The following is a 13,783-nucleotide window of genomic DNA, read 5'->3' as shown; positions in this document are numbered from 1 at the left end:
TAGGCAAAATCAAAGAGTTTTCTATAGACCTTAGATGGCAGTAAAAGGCAACCTTCCAGCAGTTGAGAGATGACAAGCAGTATTAAAAATAGTTCCATAGTGTAAGTTAAAATAAAAACAGGTGTAAATACAAGTTTTACAGAGGTGACTCCCTTCTTAGGAAACCTCATAGTTGATAAGGAGGGAAAAAGGGAGGTACCCTTCATTCATAGTAGAAAAAGGATTTTCATAGTAAAGCCGATGTACCATTTTCCTACTGAGACTGGAGGATATCCTTAGCTGTAGTTAGCAGAATGGTCCCCAAAAGGGTTTGAATTGCTCACTGAGAAAACTTACAGGCAAGGTACTACTTGTTGTAAGGCTCTTATGCTGAAAGAAATTTCAACTTTGTTTTGTGAATTAAATGTGTTGTGCCCTTCGTCCTTTGTAAGGCACTACATACTTACTTCACAAAACTCAGCTGAGACTGAAAACCATGTTGCTGCCCTACATATAACACCTAGTGAGACATTTGTGGAGAAGGAAGCCAAACTGCCAGCATTTCTAATGGAGTGGGCCACAATACCCCTGGGGCAGCAGCAGCTTGGGCTTTGTAACAATGGGCAATGCAAGTTTTAATTCACCTGACAATCATTGCAGAGGATTCCTTACTGCTGAAGAAATTTATTAGAATGAAACAAAGATGTATCCCAAACACTGCCACTCTTAGTCCTCTTGAGGTAAAATCTGATGTCTCTTCACAGAACCAGCTTGTAACTCCTTCTCAAGGGAGGTGGCTATGTGCTGGCAAAAAGATGATAGGCATAGGTCCTGGGTCCTGTGGAACATGGAGGTAATCTTGAACATGAATGTAGATTTTATAAGTAAGACCCTTCATAAGATCTTTATAAGCATTGACATCTATTTGGCGGATGTTACAGCTACAAGGCAGGCTACTTCTGAAATGAGAAATTTGATCTCCATTGGATGAAAAAGTTTGATCAGGTAGTACACCAGGGCCTTTAAAACCAACTGGAGGTCTCAGGAGGGGGACCCCTGAGTAAGAGGTGTCTTCAGGAGAGTGGCTCTTTCATTTCTTGATGTGAAGATATGTACAGACAGGTAGTTCTTTGCATCCTGAGATGACTGCCAGCACCAACATGACTTTTGGGGTACAGGCCCTAGTCAAGGCCTGCTCACAAAAGCCCTAAGGAACTAAAGTTGCTGTGGACCAAATCCTCTTCCAGTATCAGAAGTTATGCCAAGTGATATCATAGATATGGACTGCTGATACTCTGCAGGGGAATAAGATTACTAAGATTGAGCCTAGGATCCATAATGTTTTGTTCTCAGCTTCCAACTCTGGCCATTTTAGGCCTGGGTGAAACTGAGCTCCTTAGATGAGCCTAGTCTGATGGGAATGAACCATGAAAGGCTCATGGAGAGCTGCACCAGCTCAGAGTATAATAGTATTCTCAGTCATTTAGGAGCTTCCAGAATAACTTCCACATTCTTTACATACATCTTGCACAGAATATAAGGCAGCACAAGGAACAGTGGGAACTTACAGAAGAATTGTTAGGTCATTTGGTATTCAATTATCTAACTCACTACTTGAAGAATGATGAAATCAATTGGCTCAGCTTGTGGTTGGATGGCAATGCAAAGAGATGTACTGCAGGGTAGAAGAACCACACAATATTAACTGTAGGCTTCCCTGTGCTGGATAGTCAGTGGACAAAGTGAAGGAGGCCTTGGCGTGTCCTACTGAGAGATAAAAGATGTGACTCTGGTTATTCTAACATCCTTGAGGTCTCCCTCATGAGTTCAGCTCAGATTTGCAGAGCAGTAGCCTTATTATCTTCAGCAAAGGATCGTTACCTTGTCGTGGTGCTGGAGCTTGAGCACCTCAATGATGCCATGAGCTAAACCGTGAAGGGCCACCCAAGACGGGAAGGTCATGACAGAGAGGTCAGACTAAATGCGATCCCTGGGGAAGGTAATGGCAACCCACCTCAGTATTCTTGCCGTGAAAACTAAATGGATCAGTACAACCAGAGATATGTCGGTATACCATCGGAAGATGAGACCCCCAGGTCGGAAGATGGTCAAAATGCTACTGGGGAGGAACAGAGGATGAGCTCAACTAGCCCCAGACGTGATGACGCAGCTAGCTCAAAGCCAAAAGGACGGCTAGCGACCGACAGTGCTGGTGGTGAACGGCGAATCCGATGTTCTAAGGATCAACACACCATTGGAACCTGGAATGTAAGATCTATGAGCCAGGGCAAATTGGATGTGGTTATTGGTGAGATGTCAAGATTAAAGATAGACATTCTGGGCGTCAGTGAACTGAAATGGACTGGAATGGGCCACTTCACATCAAATGACCACCAGATCTACTACTGCGGAAAAGAGGACCACAGAAGAAATGGAGTAGCCTTCATAATTAATAGTAAAGTGGCTAAAGCAGTGCTTGGATACAACCCAAAAAATGACAGAATGATCTCAATTCGAATTCAGGGCAAGCCATCTAACATCACAGTGATCCAAATATACGCCCCAACCACAAATGCTGAAGAAGCTGAAGTAGAGCAGTTCTATGAGGATCTGCAGCAACTACTGGACAACACGCCTAAAAGAGATGTTATTTTCATCACAGGAGACTGGAATGCTAAGGTGGGCAGTCAAATGACACCTCGAATTACAGGTAAGTATGGCCTGGGAGAACAAAACGAAGCAGGACACAGGCTGATAGAATTTTGCCAAGACAATTCACTCTGCATAACAAACACTCTCTTCCAACAACCTAAGAGACGGCTTTATACATGGACTGCACCAGATGGACAACACCGAAATCAGATTGATTACATCCTTTGCAGCCAAAGGTGGCGGACATCTGTACAGTCGGTAAAAACAAGGCCTGGAGCTGACTGTAGTTCAGATCACGAACTTCTTCTTGCACAATTTAGGATCAGACTAAAGAGATTAGGGAAGACCCACAGATCAGCTAGATATGAGCTCACTAATATTCCTAAGGAATATGCAGTGGAGGTGAAGAATAGATTTAAGGGACTGGACTTAGTAGATAGGGTCCCGGAAGAACTCTGGACAGAAGTTGGCAGCATTGTTCAGGAGGCGGCAACAAAATACATCCCAAAGAAAGAGAAAACCAAGAAGGCAAAATGGCTGTCTGCTGAGACACTAGAAGTAGCCCAAGAAAGAAGGAAAGCAAAAGGCAACAGTGATAGGGGGAGATATGCCCAATTAAATGCAAAATTCCAGAGGTTAGCCAGAAGAGATAAGGAATTATTTTTAAACAAGCAATGCGCGGAAGTGGAAGAAGACAATAGAATAGGAAGGACAAGAGACCTCTTCCAGAAAATTAGAAACATTGGAGGTAAATTCCAGGCCAAAATGGGTATGATCAAAAACAAAGATGGCAAGGACCTAACAGAAGAAGAAGAGATCAAGAAAAAGTGGCAAGAATATACAGAAGACCTGTATAGGAAGGATAACAATATCGGGGATAGCTTTGACGGTGTGGTCGGTGAGCTAGAGCCAGACATCCTGAAGAGTGAGGTTGAATGGGCCTTAAGAAGCATTGCTAATAACAAGGCAACAGGAGACGACGGCATCCCAGCTGAACTGTTCAAAATCTTGCAAGATGATGCTGTCAAGGTAATGCATGCTATATGCCAGCAAATTTGGAAAACACAAGAATGGCCATCAGACTGGAAAAAATCAACTTATATCCCCATACCAAAAAAGGGAAACACTAAAGAATGTTCAAACTATCGAACAGTGGCACTCATTTCACATGCCAGTAAGGTAATGCTCAAGATCCTGCAAGGTAGACTTCAGCAATTCATGGAGCGAGAATTGCCAGATGTACAAGCTGGGTTTAGAAAAGGCAGAGGAACTAGAGACCAAATTGCCAATATCCGCTGGATAATGGAAAAAGCCAGGGAGTTTCAGAAAAACATCTATTTCTGTTTTATTGACTATTCTAAAGCCTTTGACTGTGTGGACCATAACAAATTGTGGCAAGTTCTTAGTGGTATGGGGATACCAAGTCATCTTGTATGCCTCCTGAAGAATCTGTATAACGACCAAGTAGCAACAGTAAGAACAGACCACGGAACAACGGACTGGTTTAAGATTGGGAAAGGAGTACGGCAGGGCTGTATACTCTCACCCTACCTATTCAACTTGTATGCAGAACACATCATGCGACAAGCTGGCCTTGAGGAATCCAAGGCTGGAGTTAAAATCTCTGGAAGAAACATTAACAATCTCAGATATGCAGATGATACCACTTTGATGGCTGAAAGTGAAGAGGAACTGAGGAGCCTTATGATGAAGGTGAAAGAAGAAAGTGCAAAAGCTGGTTTGCAGCTAAACCTCAAAAAAACCAAGATTATGGCAACCAGCTTGATTGATAACTGGCAAATAGAGGGAGAAAATGTAGAAGCAGTGAAAGACTTTGTATTCCTAGGTGCAAAGATTACTGCAGATGCTGACTGCAGTCAGGAAATCAGAAGACGCTTAATCCTTGGAAGAAGAGCAATGACAAATCTCGATAAAATAGTGAAGAGCAGAGACATCACACTGACAACAAAGGCCCGCATAGTTAAAGCAATGGTGTTCCCTGTAGTAACATATGGCTGCGAGAGCTGGACCATAAGGAAGGCTGAGCGAAGGAAGATCGATGCTTTTGAACTGTGGTGTTGGAGGAAAATTCTGAGAGTGCCTTGGACTGCAAGAAGATCAAACCAGTCCATCCTCCAGGAAATAAAGCCAGACTGCTCACTTGAGGGAATGATATTAAAGGCAAAACTGAAATACTTTGGCCACATAATGAGAAGACAGGACACCCTGGAGAAGATGCTGATGCTAGGGAGAGTGGAGGGCAAAAGGAAGAGGGGCCGACCAAGGGCAAGATGGATGGATGATATTCTAGAGGTGACGGACTCGTCCCTGGGGGAGCTGGGGGTGTTGACGACCGACAGGAAGCTCTGGCGTGGGCTGGTCCATGAAGTCACGAAGAGTCGGAAGCGACTAAACGAATAAACAACAAAGCCTTATTATTCTGAGTTCCAAGAAGTTAATACATTTTAGTGAGTCTGACAGTATCCAACGCCCTAAGCCATGTGTCCCCTGCAGAGGGTCCCTGAGCCCTGAAGGCTAGCATTGGCAGCCAGGATGGGTGAAAAAGAACTGCCAAAGGAATATGTTCTTCTCAAGGGCCTTAGACATCCATCATATGAAATACTTTCAAGCGTGGCCTCAGTGGAATAAATGACTTGGCCCCCTGTTGCTTCTCCTCTCAAGAAGGAAAGTGATGCCTACTGTAGGGAGTGAGTCCTGGCCCATGGAACTGAGCCTTAGAGGTGCTTGGAGATGACCTAAGGCTGTTGAATTTGAACCATTTGGCATGCATCACTGACCTGATTGATTCCTGTAATTTCAGGGAGGAGGGCCAAGCCTGCCAGAATAGTTCAGATTTGTTTCCAGAAGCTGCAGGCATTAAGCAGGGGCATCTGCCTCTTCTCCCAGTTGATGCAGAAGCCAAGGTATGATAGGCAACAGACTATTTTGCTCACTCTGTTAAAGAATGGAGAACAGAGGAGAAGATAATCTAAACAGAGGTAGGTGTGAATTTTGTTCTAAGAGAGACACTACATGCACTACAAGGATCTCTATGTTGCCACCCCAAACAGGGGAGCAGTGTATTGAGAATGATGGCCCAGTTCAAATCTCAGAAACCTCCAGTAGATGGGTAAACTAACATGCAAACATGCTTCTTGGAAATACAGGAAGGCTAGTCAGTCAAGAATGGACTTTGGGGTTGCCACATGAAACTTATTGCCAGTGGAACTGATTCTTTGACTTCGATAGCAAACAGATGATTGATGGCTTGAAGCATCAGGAGGTGCTTTTCTTTCTGGCATTTCAGGGAAGGGCTTCATCAGTTATGTCACTGTGTGAAACACCCATGTGTCTGCATATTAGAAAAACAAGCACTGGGTGAATACGCAAAGTCTGCCCCCCCCCCTTGGTGAATCTTGTTAGTCACTATGTGGAATCCATTTTGTGAAGACTGGCCCTTAGATTGCTGCTGCTTCAGCTGATAGTCTGACTCTTGCCAAGGGACTCTGGATCCCTGTGTAACTTTGTTCTGGACAGGAGATGAAGGGAAGGAAGGAATGACCTTGGGCTATGCAAGTTGCTGTCCACTCTTTTTGTGGAAATAACTGGAAAGGCTTTCTTGTTGTCCTTGGTTTCAGCCAAGATATCATCTAATGATTTACAAAAGAGTCTTTCTCCACCAAAAATGCTGAAAGATAATAGTAACTTAGATTTATTACTTATTATTTGATTTACACCTCACCTTTCTGCTCTGGAGAGCACTCAAGGCAGCTAACAAAATTAAAAACAAAACAGAATATAGAAAGTTAACAAACTAATTTAGAAAGCAATGAAATAAATATCAAAATTATCTAACAATTTAAAGTGTTGTTCTTGTGTGCCAAAAAGATGAGCCTCTGAAAGAGGCGGCATCTTCAAGAGGGTCTCTCTACTGATCTTAATAATGTGGCAGATATTAATTAATTAACTAACAAACTAACCAACCAGAAGTCTATTCTGCCTTGGCAACCTTGCTCAATACATCTACAGAGGGGATATTTGCTGCTGGGTTTGAGGCTACAGGAAATACTTCAGCCACTCTTGGAACCAAAAGGAGACCATCCAGGAAATCTGTGCCCAGGTTCTTAGGAGATGCTCCCTTCTCCACTGACTGTGAACCAGGACCTCTGTTCTCTCTGAGAGCCTCTTAGGGTCTGGGGATGAAAAAGTGAAGACCCTGAGTTACGGTAGCCCATGAGGTCAGCTCTGCTGATCTGTTTTGAAAGAACTCTCCTTTCCTGGGCTTCTCCAAGATGGCTGTTGCCATGTGCTTGGCCTTGTGGCCAATTTGTTTGGGGGGCTCTCAATTCCCCTAAGAGATTGAGAATGTAACACTCTCTTAAGTGGTGTGAGCAAACTACCACCGCTGCATAGTTGTTAAAGGTCCTTTGAGCAAGAGGGAAGGAGAACTACTTGGAAAGGCCATCAGGTCACCTGAAGAGGCCAAAGTTTGGAGGGCCAATCCCTGAGAATGGCACGTGAAAACTCTTCTGATATGTCCAGGGAAAGGGATGGACTTCCTGGGCCACCAGAGGCTAGGGAAGTTTCACTGAAATTGAAGAAATTGAAAGAAAAAACGGAAAATGATGAAGTCAAGTGATATAGGATAAAGTTTAGCTGGGAGCTCTTATAGTGAGCTGCTTCCTAGAGCAGGCAGAACCAAGGGCTACAAATGAAGTTTCTTTGGTCCCCCATTGAAGCAAGGGAAGAAGCAACCAAGGACACACCTCAGCCATAATAAGAAAACTGATTACGACATTGCATGCTATGTCTTTCAGACATGCAATGATGTTATTTTTACAGTATCAGAATGAAAGACTTGAGAAGCCAACCAGCAAAAGAAGTCAAAAGCAACATGGGCTTCCATAAATGCTCCCTTCAAATTAGATGGTGGCAGCAGTCCTAGCCCTCACTGCTTCTGAAACAATCATTTTTAGATCAGATTGTAGAAGAGAAGAGCCATGGAGTAAAATAGTCTGCCATGAGGAGCATCAAGGAAGATTAAGACTCAACATGTCTGCCTCTATTCCAAGCCTCATTGTGTCAAAACAAGCCTAAACCTTTCTCCCACTGAAAGGCAAAAGGTAACATTTACTACCTACAGGCAACTAGTAACTGGCCTCAACATTAAAAGTCATGCTTTTCAGACTTTTCAGACTTTGCCAAGGCAGTTTGGTAGTTAACACCAGAAGCTAATCTTTTCAGTGTGCCATAGCACACTACTCCCACACTCCATCTACAAATATAATTCGGAGGAAACATGGACTGTGCACCAGTCATATTTCCTCCATGCCCACTTTTACTCCCAATTTTTAAATGAATCCAACATAAATCAACAATAAGAAATATGATTTAAAAAATCAAAAGAAGAAAGAAAAACAAAAAAGGAACATGAAATAAACTTGGAACTGATACATAAATCTGTATCTTATGGCGAAATATAAAGAATGTAAACATTCATATTGATTGTGCTACCCCAAAATACATTTGTATACTAGAGAATATCCTCTTACGTACATGTTGTTAATAAAGCTAAAATTAGAGATTGTATGGGAATATTTAATTAAACTGCTGAAAAATCTTTGCTGTTATATTTATTTATTTATTTATTTATTTATTTGATAAATTTATTCACCGTCCATCTCTCCCCTATGGGGGGACCCTGGGCGGCGTACAATAAAACCAGATTAAAATATAAAACCATATATTGCTTTTTTCCCAATTCTTTTAAAGACCACTGATGTAATTTTCAATATTTTGCAATAATAAATCTCAATTTTAAAGAGAAAAATTGCAGTAATTTCTTCTATTATAACTTTTATACATCTTGAGAAATGAGGACATAATTTTTCCTATTTCCTTGAAACATTCAATTTACAGGTAGTCCTCAGTTAACAACCATTTGTTCAGCGACCGTTTGAAGTTACAACACGCTGAACAAATGTCCCCAAAGTTACGGCTGTTGCAGCGCCCCCACAGTCATAAGATCAAAATTCGGGCACTTGGCAGCCTGCCCTCACTTATGACTGCAGGGGAGGTCAACACCCCCCCACCTATCTCCCCCTCGTCTCTGCCCTTTTGGCAGCCCTGCACTCCGCAGCCTCTCCTGCCCTGCGCTCTGCCAGCCCTGCCGCACCCAGCTGACTTGCTGCCTTCTTCCTTCTGCTTCTGACAAAGCATGCCTGGCCTGGCCCTTCCTGAGGCAGCTGCTGGCCGCATGAGGCCTTCTCATGAGGCAGCCTTGTGAGAAGGCCATGCATGGCCTCTGGAAGAAGGCTTCGCACGGCCAGCAGCTGCCTTGGGAAGGGCCAGGCCAGGCATGCTTTGTCAGCAGCGGGAGGAAGAAGATGGTGAAAGTCAGCTGGGGCAGCAGGGCTGGCATAGCGCAAGCCTGTGGGGGTGGCTAGGGCTTTGCACTGGGGTGGCTGGCCACAATGTGGGGCTTGAAGCAGCACTCCTTGGCTATGGTGGCAGCGGTGGGGCTGAAGGAGAGGTCTGGGGGTGATGGCAGCCGGCTGGGACTGCTGAAGGCCCCAGGCCTCTACTTCAGCCCCAGCACTGCCGGTGCCACCACCACCATAGCCAAGAAGTGACACTGTACAGAGCAGCCAAAAGGGCAGAGATGGGGGAGACATAGGCAGGGGGGTTTCATGAAGAGCTAGTCTTACCAAGGCTCAGGGCTGGGAGCATCAGGGCCAGCCTAAGAACGACGATGAGTCAGTGTATTCCAAACTCCAGTTCTTTACGTGCTCTCACAGTACAGACAGAATCTTGTCAGACTAAAGCTACCCTAACTAACCTAAGGGGAAATAACCGGGGAGACTCTAGGGCGAAGCTACCTTGAACCTCTTAACTTTCCCAGCAACAGTCTCCGGACTGTGAATCCTCTTATCTGCCTGGAATGCGCTCCCTCCTTCCTGGGAATCAGCGGCAGTGTTGAAATCCACCACATCACCCCTGCCTTCAAGGACACATTTCATCACAGGGAGGGACCAAGCTGGGAATTGCTTGGATCGGGGTGAGTCCTCACCTAACAACCAGGTGGGATTCAGTTAACGACAGCAACAGCGACTGCCAAGGCTGCCGTAGCTAAGCAATGCGGTCACATAACATCATGCTTTACAACTGCATTGCTTAGTGATGGAAATTTCAGTCCCAGTTACCATCATTAACCAAGAACTACTTGTATGGTAATACATACCAATCTAATTAAATTCAATAAAGATTCTTGAAAGCTGTTGTACTTTATTACAGCCTTGAATTGTTTCCCCAATAAGTTTTTTTCTCCTAACATATATATTTTATTTGCAAATTCTGCTGAATGTATAGATTTTCCAAGCGATTTTTCTTAACATGTTGCATTTCTGTCATTATTGTTACTAACATAGATATCGTTGGCTAAAATTTTCTCTAGAAATATGTTGCAAAAGTGTGAATTTTGAAGAATAGTTATGTTTCAAATTCTGTATTTGTTCAAAAATGAAAGATTAGTCTGCATTAAAATGGAAAATAAATTTATTTCTCCTCCAAGCCTACTTTCGACAGTATCAGATATACTACTAAAAGCTCTTCAGCATCTAAATTGCCATCCGTTGACAATAGGGAAGAAAAAGCTCAAAAGCTAATGTTATAGCAAGATCACTCAGCAAGTTCATTCTCAAATAAGCATACTCTGTTTTTGCACATATATGTTTTCTTTTTTATTTTTCAACCCCCCTACCTACCACGCACATACAAAAACTGATGGTTGATGGCATGGAAAGTTATATTAGATAAATAAAGGATGTGAGAATGAATTAAAGGTTCCATCTGAATGCTTTCCAATCCTACAGTTTTACATTAGGATAAGAAATGTTTAAAAGGAAGCATGATTAAGATAATGAAGCATTTTAAAAATGTTTCGAAACAATGGAACTCTTTCAACAGGATGCTTTTTAACTGAAATAAATCTGGGCCATAAAACCTCTTTTACAATAAATGATTGTTTTCAAATTACTGAATTGCTTTGAACTCTACCCATAAATATGTAGGACAAGAGCTATCACAAACTTTCATACGCAAGGAAATTTAGAAAGGAACCTTAGCAATCACTTTGCCCTGCCCTCACTAAGTAAAAAAAGATCTGTGGAGAAAACTAAATCTGATTTCAAGTATAACTTTGAAGACTAAATTGTGGTCCCTTTTAGAAGACTTGTTCCATTACTAATTATGTTGAGAAAATAAAATAGGCTCATGGTGTCACTTTAACTAATCAATTTTTTCCAGTACTGAAAATGTCCTGGAATTCAAAATTTTGCTAACAGGCATTATTAGATGTAAAGCTATACATACCTGCAGTCCAGGGACCTTAAAAAATGGGTATTTCACCAAGAAGGTGTTTCCAACTATCAGCAGCAACTAGAAATGACAAGTTAAGCTTTCAAAATCCTCCTACCTGTTCCCACTTCCAATCTGCAAGTCAACTGCATCTTTATGATTAAATTTTATGATCAAACTCATTATCAAAATGGGTTGATAAAAGGAAACCTATTTATATTTATTAAGCAGAGAGTGATCATCCTAAATTATTATGTGCAGCAAAGCAAAACAAATTTTAAGCTAGAGCTCAGTTGCAAAACATTACCTGCTCAGAGAAGAGAGCCTGCGGTTTCTGAATTTCCAACTGAAAAGTTTTGTTTTGATCCTTTAGATCCTAGAATGTAATTGTCAGATCATACTGTTAATCTGGAATTACAAACTTGGAGATGGTTCTCATAGTTTTCTTTAAGAGGAATAGCATGAACAGATGAAGAAATGTTAAGTGATTCCTACTGGGACTGGCTTCTATTATTGTCCTGAAAAGGTAAATCACCACCACTGTGATGTCTTAAATTTGGGGGAAAGACATACACAGAGACACAGCTCTTTTTATGCATTATCCTCCTATTTCATTCTCTCAACATGGTTTATCTTTAATCTGATGTTTTTAGGATTACAGTTTTCAAAAATTCCAGTCTGAATGGTCATTGGCAAGTAATTTCAAAGTTGATTTTTTTAAAGAACAAAACAAGAGCGAATGAACATAGTAGACTGCAATTTAATAGGAGTTAACTAACAAGATGGAACACTACTGAAATGTGGGGGGAAAAAAGAAATCAGATAAAGAGTAAAAACAGGGAATGGGCAGAATAAGATCCAGACAGCCTCACAAAGGGTCAGGACAGCCAACCTAGACTCCTCCAGGTAGTCTGAATTTCAATTCCATAACCCCCAAACTTGATTAATAGTCACAGACTGAGACCACATGTCAGAATGGAGCCCACAGCTATTTTGATGGCATATATACTATGCTCAACAATTTACAGTCTTAGAGCCAGTCAGTGCATAAATGAAATAATTTAATTTTGGTGTTCCTGTTTCACTGCTTCCTATTCCTACTGTCAAGGAGTTCTTTTGTTCCACTGTAAGATAGTTCTGTGAAATGCAGTACCTGAAGTTCCTCCTTTGCATCTGAAGCTTTGGAGTAATGCCCTTGCAGCTGCTCCTCCAGTGTTCTGATTTTGTCATCTTTGACCTGTACACTGAATAATTGGGGAAGGGGAGAGAGAGAAAAAAACAAAGTAAGTTTCCCCCTTGCTCACAAGACCTCGTATGAGACCCTCCCAATTCCTAGCTAATGCATAATAATCAGAGCATTAGTTTCTCAAGTAGCAGTCTTAACTGGCTTACCTTTTCTGTATCCGGTCCAGCTCACGTATGCCAACAGCCTAGACGTAAGAAAGATGAGTACTACTTTTAATATATCATATCACAGCAAAATTCAGCGAATACGCTCACATCCAACTTTTTTTTTTTTTAAAGCTCACACGTAGCTTCTGGTTATGCCTGTCTTTGTATGACAAGAAAAGGGACAAGACTTTGAAAGGACATGTTGCTTGAAAGGGTTTCCTGGGCTGGGAGGCTTTCAAAGCATACTGATCCTGCAAGAAAAGTACTGTATGTAAGGTAATACCTTAGCAACTGGAAACACTCCAGGCAAAACTGCCATTTATAAATACATACGTACATAAATAGGTTTAAACATCTGTATATTTGTAGCAGGCAAGTCACCTATGTTTAAATCTACATTAACTCACCTCTGACGAGGAATCTAGATCTTCATGAGGGGACAGATGCACGCTCTAGCTCACATATGACAGGCAATCCCCTGCAATGCCCCTGCATCTCCCACCTCAAATGGAAGTTTTGTTGTTTTGAACTGCAGAGGGAAGTTATGTACTAAGATTGGGGCAAGGAGGGCAATTTGTTCAGCTTCCCACAGAAACAAAAACAAAAGGCAAAACAAGCAGCAGCAGCTGGGGAAAAATCCAGGGAAGCCAGCAGAAGGCTGTTGCTTCAGGAATCCAATTGTGTCAACCAAATAAGTAAGCAAGTCTAGGCAGAAAGCAGTGTTGTATTTTGTAGTGTGTTCCTCTTTGCATGCAACACTGTTACGTTTTCATGTCACTTGGAATTTTTTTTAAGACAGAGGTTTCTCTAAGTAGGAGCAGAGCAATATTATTTTGTCTGCACAGAGCTTTATACTTTTTTTCTGTTAGAATTTCTTGTAAGATGCTGTGATTTGAACTACTCTGTATTTTGATTTCCTCCGCTGAACATTTTCTCATGATAATACTTAAAAGTTAAAAAGGTTTTTTTTCATTCTCTTCCTTTTTTAAAATAAAGTTTGATTCCATTTATTTCTTTCGAGATTAGATTCTCCCTCCAACAAGGGATGGAGAAGAAGGGGCTGATTTCCCTATCCACATGCATCAGTGGCACAGGGCCAGGAGGCAGTGCTACCAAGACTGGTTCTTTTATTCTCATTCTTTTTCCCTTTTCATTTATCAGAAAAACAACAGAGGTGGGTCTTCTGGTGAAGGCATAGTAAGCTAAGCACATCTCCATGGAGAGTGGATACGATGACCATGGTGAAGACTGAAGAACCGGTGAGTAGACTGGTCCTTTGGAACCTCTCCAGATAAGGAGAGGACAGGATCATCCACATGTGCTCTGGACAGCTGCTTCTCACAAGTAGACCACAGGATAGCAGTCTCCAGCGAGTCTGAGCGCCAGAAGATGAAGGGATTAATCA

General features: G+C 42.1%; 1 protein-coding gene across 6 annotated transcripts in view; it reads right to left on the bottom strand.

Annotated features, from left to right (window-relative positions):
- Positions 1-13,783, bottom strand: part of KTN1 (kinectin 1) — an 87,438-nt gene that overhangs the window by 33,002 nt on the left and 40,653 nt on the right. For 5 of the 6 annotated variants that reach the window (XM_063290481.1, XM_063290485.1, XM_063290486.1 and 2 more), the window contains exons 16-18: positions 12,379-12,416; positions 12,140-12,230; positions 11,294-11,362 (exon numbers count right to left, since the gene is read on the bottom strand). In XM_063290481.1, coding sequence (XP_063146551.1) covers positions 11,294-11,362; positions 12,140-12,230; positions 12,379-12,416 — 198 coding nt within the window. The remainder of the gene's footprint in view (positions 1-11,293; positions 11,363-12,139; positions 12,231-12,378; positions 12,417-13,783) is intronic. The other variant, XM_063290484.1, reaches the window with a different exon arrangement.

This window comes from Candoia aspera, chromosome 1, assembly GCF_035149785.1.
Source record: "Candoia aspera isolate rCanAsp1 chromosome 1, rCanAsp1.hap2, whole genome shotgun sequence".
NCBI lineage: Eukaryota > Metazoa > Chordata > Lepidosauria > Squamata > Boidae > Candoia > Candoia aspera.
This window is presented reverse-complemented; position numbering and strand designations above follow the sequence as displayed.